The following is an 11,634-nucleotide window of genomic DNA, read 5'->3' as shown; positions in this document are numbered from 1 at the left end:
TCACGCCGCTTTTAACAGTATTCCAGTTATATCACGGCGTGTCGGCTTAATGTGGGAGGAAAGCCCGAAAGTGATGCAGGTCTCAGGCGTTTACAACTTCGATGAAACCCACGAGCACAGGTATGGTGCTGACAAAACTAGTTACAATCGGGGCGAACAGGGATTCGAACCCGCAATCATAGGTTTCTGGAGTGCCCAAGGGATGCAACTCTGCACAACGAATCGCGGCGCCTTAGACGACTGGGCCACTGCACACAATTGGGATCGATGACATGCATCAACCAAGTCAGAGAGCCCGACCACCCGATCCCGTTAGGCGCCTCTTACGACAAGCATGAGTTGCCGAAGACCAATTGTAACCCGGATATTCTCAGGGAACAATGGCGTTTCATGCTAGGAAAGCCCTAGTAAACGGTGACTGAGTGGGTGAGTTTGGTTTAACGGCGCTTTGAAAAGTATTCCTGTGATATCGCGGCGGATAGCCAAAACTTGTTTGATTATTGTTTAACGCCGCACTCAGCAATATTCCAGCTATGTGGCGGCGGTCCGTAAATAATCGAGTCTGAACCAGACAACGTAGTGATTGACATCATGAGCATCGATCCGCGCAATTGGGATACGATGACAAGCATCAACCATGTCAGCTAGCCTGACAACCCGATCCCGTTAGTCGCCTCTTTCGACAAGCATTATCGCGAAAGCCAGAAGTAATTCAGGTGTGGAAAATCGGGGTCGACCGTTTCATATTCGTGGAAGATTAAGGGGCAGAGACTGCAGCTTAGTTGTGGGGGGAAAAGATGTTGAATGTTTTGAAGCACTGACACCGCCAACACGACCAATATAAAGTGGTCGGCTATGACTGTACGAAATATGCTGGACCCTGTGCAAGAGGTCTAACCGCCCTCCATCATTATCATCACCTCGCTGTATCTGCCGGGGGCGCCGGTATCCGACAATCGGCATATCACGATAAACGTAATCCCTTATCTTTCAGCACCGTTGCCTGATCTGCCCCCGAACCCCGTCGGCCCCAAGACACACTCGTCTGAGTCGCCACGGTCATCGCTAAAATTGCGATTATTTATGCAAAAGACCTTATAAAGAGTATATGGTTCATATCTGTACGACCCGTGAAGATCAGGGGTAGAATAGGTCTTCAGCAACCCATGCTTGCCGTAAAGGGCGACTATGCTTGTCGTAAAAGGCGACTAACGGGATCGGGTGGTCAGGCTCGCTGACTTGGTTGATGCATGTCATCGATCCCAATTGCGTGGATCCATGCTCAATTGGATCAATCACTGGATTGTCTGGTCCAGACTCGATTATTTACAGACCGTCGTTATATAGCTGGAATATCACGGCGTTAAACAACCAACCAACCAATCATATCTGTACGTAAAGGTTGCTGGTTGGCCGTGTGCTGCGTTGCAGGGCATCAGTGTTAGTTTGGCGTAGCTTCAGCAACATTGTGCTATCAAGCTGGAGTGACTGCAGCCATGTAATGAGAGGTATATACATGACACGTGGTGACAAGATGTTGTCCAGCTTGATATCGGTGAAAGAAGAAAGAATCTTCAGTTACGTTTGATTAGTATATCTTAGGCTGAGGGAAACATTCGCGACAGAGCTGTTCAATACTTGATATGTTTTGCAGCCTGATACAAATTAACTACATGTGTATGACGTTTAATATTTTACCTCGTTAATACATGCAGCATTATTTAGGGAATCGGGGGGGGGGGGGGGGGGGGGGGGGGGGGTGTACTTGTACGAGGCAGATTTCATAGAGCTAGTCCACCGAGACACCATGCCGCAGTTTAACATAAGTTTGACATACCCTGCTCAGACACAAAATACTGACTTAGTCCTTTGTTTATCCCCTTAATGCCGATCGCCAGGCAGGGTAACAACAAGTACCATCTTTTAACGTATTTTGTAATGACGCGGCCGAAAATTGAACCCATGACCTTCCGCTCTCCGGGTAACTTAACATCGTTTTAAATCGGAAAATAGTAGGGGGTAGTTCTTATTGGGTATTATTTAAATCGTACCTTTCTCGAACCTACAGACCTCTGCCCTCACACACCACTATTCAAGATGGACTTGGACAAGTTCCTTGGTAGTTTTCTTACACTTTGGACTAGAACGTTTTTTCTTCTCCCGTGTATCCTCCTCAAGCGGAAGTGTGCTGCCTATTCTGATCACGGTGCCGTTGTACAAAACAACCTTAGCGCTACGACTGTCGTAAGTCTGTCTCTACTGTGGGGGCACGGGTTGCCCAGTCGTCTAAGGCGCCGCAATTCATTGTGCAGAGTTGCATCCCTTAGACATACCAGAAACCTATGATTTTGGGTTCGAATCCCGGTTCGCCCCGATTATGTTTCCAGGTTTGTCAGCACCATACCCGTGCTCGTGGGTTTCACCAAAGTGGTAAACGTCTGAGACCTGCATCACTTCGGGCTTTCCTCCCACATTAAGCTGGCACGCCGTGATATAACTGGAATACTGTTAAAAGCGGCGTTAAACCCAACTCACTAACTCACTATGTTAAGGTTTGGGAGTTACGATAACCTTAGCGCTACCATTGGTCTGTACAACGGCCCCCATAGCCAGACATTTCCCCATAAAGTGGATCAACGTCTATACTTCTTTGAGTGGATGTACGTAACACTAACATTGAGTGAGTGAGTGAAAATGCAGTCAGAAATCTTGCAGCCTGTAAATACAACACGTTGGGTCCAGTGATTGAGACCATACTAAGATAGATAGACTGCGTTACCAAATACCAACATTCACAGACTAAAATGCAGTCCGGGAATTTACCATTACTGAGTTAAGCTGTCAACTGAAAACTAAGCATTGTCTTGATCAGCCGTTAAATGTTTGAATCCCCAATAAGCGTAGGGGGAGTCACATCACACATCCGAGTCTCTCTACCGTATTTCCTCTAAAACAGGTTTCACTTTATCAATCTCTCTTGGGTATGTACCCCAACACTTCACAGCCAATACACAAAGTATGCGCTTCACAAACAGAATTCATGTGGGGAGTTATCAGGCCCCCAGTCAATAAACGTTCCTGTATCGTGTATTGACAATTACAACACAGCCATATGGTAAACGTCATAACAATTTATTGTAAAAATAACAAAACTGCAATGTAAAAATAAAATAAAATATAACCAATTTAAGTAAAAAGTCAGAAAGTTGTACAAGACTTCCCAAGCAATCACAGATCAATGTAAGTACTCTGACGTATTAAACACTATATCGTGAATCTCCATGTAATAATAGCCAGGCTGTAACTTTAGGCTGCAGCCACCTTCTGAAAACAAAAGAAAAGAAACATTAAATTCTGAATGAATATATGGTATTAAATAATATTTGTAAATACTATCCAATGAATTAAGAAATGAAATAAAAATTGAAACGTCTCCGTAGCATTATAAAAAAATCGTCGAAAAAAATAAACGTCACAATTAAGGAAGGGACGCATTCTTACTTTGACGCAATGCCAGTGAAGACACTATACGAGTGGTTTGGTTTGTTCTGAATAGTTAATTTGCAACCTACAATGAAATCATCAATTACTACAAGATGATTAACAATAATAGCACTAAAAAACGTTGATTACATTACCAGCATAAAACCGACTCTCATTTATTCATGAAGATTCGAGGTAGAGTAGGTCTTCAGCAACCCATGCTTGCCGTAAAAGGCGACTATGCTTGTCGTAAGAGGCGACTAACGGGATAGGGGGGTCAGGCTCGCTGACTTGGTTGATGCATGTCATCGATCCCAATTGCGTGGATCGAATGTCTGGTCCAGACTTGATTATTTACAGACCGTCTTCATATAGCTGGAATATTGCTGAGTGCGGCGTTAGACAACAAACAAACCAACCAACGAACTCATTTATTCAGCACGAAATGTAGATATTGATAATGTCCTGTACTAACCTAGGGACCACGTTTCACCGTCCTCCTGCTCCTCAGTCTGTTGGCGATGTTGGAGGATGGGTGGGAGCCGCCCGATCCGTTGTGGACGAGGAAGGTGCCACTGTCTGCAAGAGAGAAACATGTGCATCGAAAACAATAGTTTTTTTCTAAGTTTGAAAAATTGACAAAACAAAGTTTCGTGTTATCCTGGTTTCAAGAGAGCTATCTGATTTTATTCAGATTCTTTTAAAGTCAGTTTTTCAAAATTTTAAATGATGAATAAATGGCTTAAATCTATTATAAACCGTCTACTCGGTATGTTCGGAGGGTTTTTTTCATATTTCCTAAAATGCAGCGATTAAACCAATCTCATTAAAAATCAGATCTTTTGTTTAGCTGAAGCAAGATCAAAGATCTGATTTTAATGAGATTGCTTTGAACATAACCTTTGGTCTTAACCATTGAACCACACTTCTTCAACGACTAAAAAACTAAACCGGTGCCTACCATATTTGGAGTTTGGTTTCCGAGATCGCTTCGGTCTGGTTTCCGCCATGTTGATTGTCTCCTCCAGTTTCCTCTTTCTGCATCCCGCAGCCGACATAGTGTCTCTCGTGTCTCTCTCCTCCCTGGTCACTACTCTCTCCTGGGTCAAAGCTTCTCTCTCACGACGTTGTTTACTTTCTCGGACCAGTCTCAGTCTCTCTGCTTCCTGCACTTCGTACTCAATGACCCCGACACGCCCCCTCATGTGGGTAGGCAGGGTGGGCGCTACCGGACCGGTGGATGACCTCATACTGGTCTTCTTTATGATTTCAAGGTCTGGAAGGAATAATTTAATCAAATTACAAAATGTTCCCAGATTCCTTGAAAATATTAATTAAGGGTTGAATAATTTAAAAAAAAATATTTATGTTGTTTAAATTGATGTATCGGTTTAGTATTCAACACAATGAATTCTCGTAGTTATAATATCAAATTATAAGGGGGCGTGAACAAAATGTCCCCAGATTCCCTTGAAAATATTAATTAAGGGTTGAATAATTTTTAAAAAAACCTTATGTTGTTGAATTGAAATATCGGTTAAGTATTCAACACAATGAATTCTCCCAGTTATAATATAAAATGATGGAGGGGCGTGAACAAAATGTCCCCAGATTCCCTTGAACATATTAATAAAGGGTTGAATAATTTTTAAAAAATATGTATATTGTTGATATATCGGGTAAGTATTCAACACAATGAATTCTCGCAGTTATAATATCAAATGATGGAGGGGCGTGAACAAAATGTCCCCAGATTCCCTTGAAAATATTAACTAAGGGTTGAATAATTAAAAAATATATACTTATATTGTTTAAATTGATATATCGGTTAAGTATTCAACAGGAAGCAATGAATTAAATTTATTCTCGCAGTTATATCATCAAATGATGGAGGGGCGTGATACTTAGAAGTCGTACCGTTTCGGACATAGTCAAGTTGTCTTTCCATCCAGATAATGGCGGCATCCACGGGACTAGTGCATGTTTCGGGAACGCTGAGATCGGAATGAATGGACGCGAGGTGGAGGTCGGAATGGAAAACCATCCTTCCAGCAAACAGGAGCATGTCTGTGCCGGCCATGTTGTATACTCGGGGCCAGGCTGTGTCTGGGTACGGGAAACAGTTGACGCCTGGAAGAAAATTCGTCACTAGATAAGAAACTTGGTCTCATAACTCAAAATGAATCCTTCACATACAACATAACTCTTCACAACAAGGTTAATTCAGTATCATTAATTCATAAAGATCAAGTTAGCAGATTCATTAATTTTTTTAAATCAACAAAAGTCCGAATTCACCTTGAACTGACTCTCCCAGTATCTACTGACTCATAAAGGCCTTGTTGATTTCTCTTAGGCCACTACCCGTGAGTGAGTGAGTGAGTGAGTATGGTTTTACGCCGCTTTTAGCAATATGCCAGCAATATCACGGCGGGGGACACCACAAATGGGCTTCACACATTGTACCCATGTCGGGAATCGAACCCGGGTCTTCGGCGTGACGAGCTAACGCTTTAACCACTAGGCTACCCGACGCCCCGCCACTACCCGTGAAGAACCGGGGTCAAATAGGTCTTCATCAAACGATGCTTGCCGTAAAAGGCGACTAACGGGATCGGGTGGCCAGGCTAGCTGACTTGGTTGATGCAGGTCATCGTATCCTAATTGCGTGGATCGATGCTCATGGTGTCAATCACTGAATTGTCTGGTCAAGACTCAATTATTTACAGACCGCCGTCTTATAGCTTGAATATTGCTAAGTGCGGTGTTAAACAACAAACAAACAACACAAAATCTTAGGTCACACAGTACGTTTGCATGTATATCAGTCCTGTACAAAACATTTTTAATAAATTGAGGGACAAAAGAAAGCATTGAAAATTAAAAGAACTTAAGTCTTTATATTGTCGGTAATTCAATATTCTTAATTCGTACATATCATTGCTATTTTAGTGAGAAACACAGCTAAACCAGTTCACGCTTATTCGTGAATTGGCAATACCGGTTCATATAAACCAAAATGACAAAATGAATCTGCAATTATTTTGCATTGAAGACATGTTTTAAATTGAAACGCAAATCTTTGTGTTTAATAACACAGTGCATCCGTGACAAGTAATACAAATTCGTCATTCTTGGAGACCAAGGTCCACTTGCATAAAGCGATCTTTGCGCTAAGACTATCGTAAGCCTATGTTAAAGTATGGGAGTTACGATTATCTTAACGCTAAGATCGCTTTGTGCAAGTGGGCAAGTTCAATTGGCAGTGGTCAGATAACAGAAGATTCACAAATTAGTTAGCATGTGTTGCGTAAGTGAATGTTTCACATATTGTCTATACTGGTGCCGAAATGTTCTCAATATACAATATGTAAGGATAATATATTGTATTATATGTTTCATTTGTTGACGTTAAAAACAAAAGCATGAAGAGTGTAGAGATGTTACATTATGCTGATAATATAGAACGATAACATGACATACAACTAAATCTTAATAGTTCTTACCTTTTTTTCTTTTAGAATCCATCCGAAAGTTGATCAGTCAGTCAACCAAAACAATAAAGTAGGTTAATATCGTTTCAAACAACCAATAACGCAGTGGAAGTGGTGATTTGGTAGAGCGTGGCAGTAGATCGACTAGGGTGCTGAATGACAATTGTCTATGACGTCACAATAGCGTCAACGCCATGACAACATCCTCCAAAGCTAACCAAAATTTGGAAGCGTTTCGTAAGCCTTTTCTGTCTAAATCGAAAAATATTTGTAGCGTCTGCTTCAATACAGTGATATTAAGGGGAAACGAACACTGTAGATTACCCACCCTTTTGGATCCCTCAATGTTACGATCAATATTGACGAAGTAAATCAAATAAATCATGACGTCATCTTCGTTATGACGTCATAGACGGACCACTTCTACTTACGGCCAACCTCGCCCCTTTCCGTACCCGCAAAAAATTCTATTTTCACCGGAACATCCGATCGTTTTGCGATAGGCACCTCTGACATTCGTGACCGTTCCGTGACAAGCCGGTTTCGGAAAGGGCAAGTTGTGACGATTGCCTTCTGTTGGAATTTATCCAGTTCCACAGTTGGAACGCGCAATTACCGGTCGACAGACCCCTTATATGTTGTGGTTCCATACGACAGTTTTCGATGTCCGGCAGATGTGACTACTTGACCTTGACTACAACAAAACGCCCATCAAATGGCAATCCAAAGAGATGTTTTAGGTTAAGATAACACATGTATTGATAAATTTGAAATAGGGATATATTGTTTGTGTATTGTTCGCCTTGATCACGGAATTAAGCGAAGAGAGATATTTCACTAAAGCAAAAGAAAAATTGCAAATATTACAACGGTTAATTTGTTACTTAATTCGCATGTTCACAGTTCCTTGTCACAGTAGAGTGAGTGAGTTTGAGTTTACGCCGCTTTTAGCAATATTCCAGCAATATCAAGGCGGGGGACACCAGAAATGGGCTTCACACATTGTACCCATGTCGGGAATCGAACCCGGGTCTTCGGCGTGACGAGCGAACGCTTTAACCACTAGGCTACCCGACCGCCCCTGTCACAGTAGACATACGGTAGGTATGTACAGAGACCGTGCAGTATAAATGATCAGGAATTAATTTTTTTAACATGTCAGGGTCTTTTTATGATAAGAAGTATATTTTTGAAATTGTGATTAGATGTCCAACCTTTAGATAATCAGTCAGACAAATTAATTTATTCGTTTGAAAAAAAAAAATGTTTTCATGAATAAATCATTATAGAAAAATCACAAAATACCTTTACTCATCACTTTATAAGACTAGAGTATTCCTTAATAGAATTATTTGAATATAACATTATTTCGGGGACTACATGTTTGTCTATTGAATCATCTTGAACGGTTATTACTACAGTCCCATGTAACCGCAGGAGCGACTGACAAAGCCGTCTCCACATGTATCGGGTGGTCAGGCTCGATGCTCATGATGTCAATCACTGGAATGTCTGGTCCAGACTCGATTATTTACAGACCGTCGTCATATAGCTGTAATATTGCTGAGTGCGGCGTTGAACAACAAACAAACAAACAAACATGTATCACGCGATGTAATACCATAAATTTCCGAGATAGGATTGATCCCCATCAACACATACTGGGCCCCGTGGCACAAAGTGATCTTAGCGCTAAGTCGATCGTAACTCCCATTCTTTAACACTGACTTACGACAATCGTAACGCTGGTCGTTAAAGGCTACTTAATGGAACGATTGGTCAGACACAGTGATATGGTTGCTCTCTGTGTTTCATCGTTGTTTACGCGACACCAATCACTGGACTGTCTGGTCCCGACATGATTATTTCAAGGCTACCGTAATATAGCTGTAACGTTAAACAAATAAACAAATGAATTGCGCTAGATGCTTACACTATTTACAACACCAATAGTACAAACCATTACACTGCAGTGATGTATAACATTCAGTACTACTTAGGTGATGTGGCATTCTGTATGACTTGGTCAGAGAAATGTAGACACCTGACTTTCCCCTGGTAGAGTGGTAACGCATGCGACATTCTCCAGGATAGACAGGCAATGCAAGCGACTTTCACCAAGACAGGCGTCCAATGCATGCGATATTCTCCAAGACAGACAGGAATATTAATAGATACGATCTTCTCCAACACAGACAGGAATATTAATAGATACGAACTCCTCCAAGACAGACAGGAATATTAATAGATACGAACTTCTCCAAGACAGACAGGAATATTAATAGATACGAACTTCTCCAAGACAGACAGGAATATTAATAGATACGAACTTCTCCAAGACAGACGGGAATATTAATAGATACGATCTTCTCCAAGATAGACAGGCAATGCATGCGACTTTTTCCAAGACAGATATAGGCAATGCAAGCGACTTTCACCAAGACAGGCGTCCAATGCATGCGATATTCTCAAAGACTGATAGGCAATGCATGCGACTATCTCAATGACAGACAGCTAATGCATGCGACTTTCTCCTAGCCACACAGGCATACAATGCATGTTATACTTAATAGGAGAACGAGACGCATTGTCTCAATATTACTCATTTCACATATTCAGAAAACTGTTGCAACCAAAAAACAGTCTGGCAGATTAGTTAGTCAATCATTCTTAAATGTAAAATTCTATTCCTTGTACGTTTTGTTTGTTTGTTTAATGTTTAACGCCGTACACAGCAATATTCACCATATTTCAAACATGTTAAACATTGCGAATTTGATTCACTCCGAGTCAAATTTTCCGCTGTTCTTGCTGTCAGTGTACATTTACACGTGATTATGTTGAGTTTATTTCTAATGAAATGAACAGTTGATGTCATCTCTCTGCAATAATGGAGTTTAGAGTCAGGGCCTGGTGCTGGTGCTGGTGCGCAGCTCGCGTCCCGTACTAGTATACTGGTTACAGGAAACCGGGGTTCTTGCTCTAGCGCAAATCAACCGTCGAACTAGTCAAATTCCAGCTGAAGGGCCTTTCGTGCCCAAGTCGTGTCATTCCGGGACAGACCAGTAAAGATAGGGTAGAATAGGTCTTCAGCAACTCATGCTTGTCGTAAAAGGCGACTAAGCTTGTCATAAGAGTCAACTAACAGGATCGGGTGGTCAGGCTCCCTGATTTGGTTGATGCATGTCATCGTATCCCAATTGCATAGATCGATGCTTATGATGTCAATCACTGGATTGTCTGGTCCAGACTCGTTTATTTACAGACCGCCGTCATACAGCTGGAATATTGCTGACTGCAGCGTTAATCAAACAAACACACAAACAAACAAACATTCCAGGACAATCTTCTTGCAGGTTGCGAAAAGTGGCGAGTGGTGACCGATGCATTCGGTCTCAATCTTCCGTCAAGCCAGGAAAAAAAGTTTTCTCTCTTTGCAGATGCCTAATCGAAGATGACGTCACGGTGTGTTCGGAATTCATCGTCAATATGACATTTTGTAATTTGCCTAAATTGTTCCTTCCAGACCTTGAAACCATAAAGACCAATATGAGGTCACCCACCCTGCCTACCCGCATGAGGGGGCGTGTCGGAGTCATTGAGTACGAAGTGCAACGAACAGCAACGATTGTTTATGCACCCTCGTTCAAGCATTGGTAAACAATGGCAAGTCACCACATAATGTGATTTGCCAACTTTCTGAACACAACAGAAAGCTTAAATGAACTCTCGTGCAGAATGCGTTTTAAATGAGTTGCATTAATTAAGTTGATCACGAATGAATTAACAATGCAAGTTTTTACACATTATGAAGAAATTTTCTTTGGATTTGTTTTCAGGAAAAGGATTCTCTTGGGGTGGGGACTGAATCGTGCTTTATACTGCAACAATTTTACATTTAACTGATCGTTTCTGAAGCCTTTCTTGTAAGCCGGCCCTGCAATTTGCTGTGCTTGGTTTCGAGACCAATGTCCAGTGGTCTAGGGCCCACTTGCACAAAGCGATCTTAGCGCTAAGACTATTGTAAGCCTATGCTAAAGTATGGGAGTTACGATCATCTTAGCGCAAGGATCGCTTTGTGAAAGTGGGCCCAGGCGTGTCTTCCTTTTGGATCGACCATTTGATTTTCTGGTGGTGGAAGGGGCCTGCATTTTTGTACTGAGACCAGATATTTCTTTTCAGCGATAGCTGAAAAACAAGATACATTTTTTTATTAGAACTATGAGCCCCCAACCCCCAACTTAAGAATATCAAATGGTCGGCTGCCAGGATCCGTTTGTTGCTGTTTCGAATCAAACTTCGTAATACACGATTATTTCCCTTTTCTGCTATAAAGGTATATCCAATCCGGGTATTAGGTGTGCGCAAGCCCATGAACCACTCCACCAGCAGCATAATGTACTGTTCACGGAAACGTCCGGGAAATTAAAAGTGTATCAGTGGCATCTGTATATAAGCTTGTGATACAGTGTTCGAAAACATGAACCTCACACATGCTGTCAGGTACAAAGACACCCACACACCCTGCGTCCATTAGATCCTAACGATAATCAGCTCTGAAAACAGGCATGATGTGTGCTGGAACATTCTGGCTTGCAGCGACGGTGTCGCTTAATGCCCAAGTCAGCAATAATACAACTGCATCACTATGGCCTGT

General features: G+C 41.9%; 1 protein-coding gene across 1 annotated transcript; it reads right to left on the bottom strand.

Annotated features, from left to right (window-relative positions):
* Positions 1 to 3,116: 3,116 nt before the first annotated feature.
* Positions 3,117 to 7,315, bottom strand: LOC124152277. The gene is made up of 5 exons (XM_046525153.2): positions 6,990 to 7,315; positions 5,401 to 5,613; positions 4,445 to 4,759; positions 3,959 to 4,062; positions 3,117 to 3,324 (listed from the first exon to the last, which is right to left on the bottom strand). Exons 1-4 carry the CDS (start codon positions 7,009 to 7,011, stop codon positions 3,959 to 3,961), a joined length of 654 nt encoding a protein of 217 aa, XP_046381109.2. The 5' UTR covers positions 7,012 to 7,315; the 3' UTR covers positions 3,117 to 3,324.
* Positions 7,316 to 11,634: the final 4,319 nt, after the last annotated feature.

This window comes from Haliotis rufescens, unplaced genomic scaffold (assembly GCF_023055435.1).
Source record: "Haliotis rufescens isolate VD_foot unplaced genomic scaffold, xgHalRufe1.0.p SCAF_11, whole genome shotgun sequence".
Classification (NCBI taxonomy): Eukaryota; Metazoa; Mollusca; class Gastropoda; order Lepetellida; family Haliotidae; genus Haliotis; species Haliotis rufescens.
This window is presented reverse-complemented; position numbering and strand designations above follow the sequence as displayed.

Coding starts and splice junctions, on each gene's coding strand:
- LOC124152277 (XM_046525153.2), bottom strand. CDS start 7,011: ATGGATTCTAAAAGAAAAAAAG. Junction 5,614..6,989: donor GGATTCTAAAAGAAAAAAAG/GTAAGAACTATT, acceptor ATTTTCTTCCAG/GCGTCAACTGTTTCCCGTAC. Junction 4,063..4,444: donor GAAACCAAACTCCAAATATG/GTAGGCACCGGT, acceptor TCTCTCTTGCAG/ACAGTGGCACCTTCCTCGTC.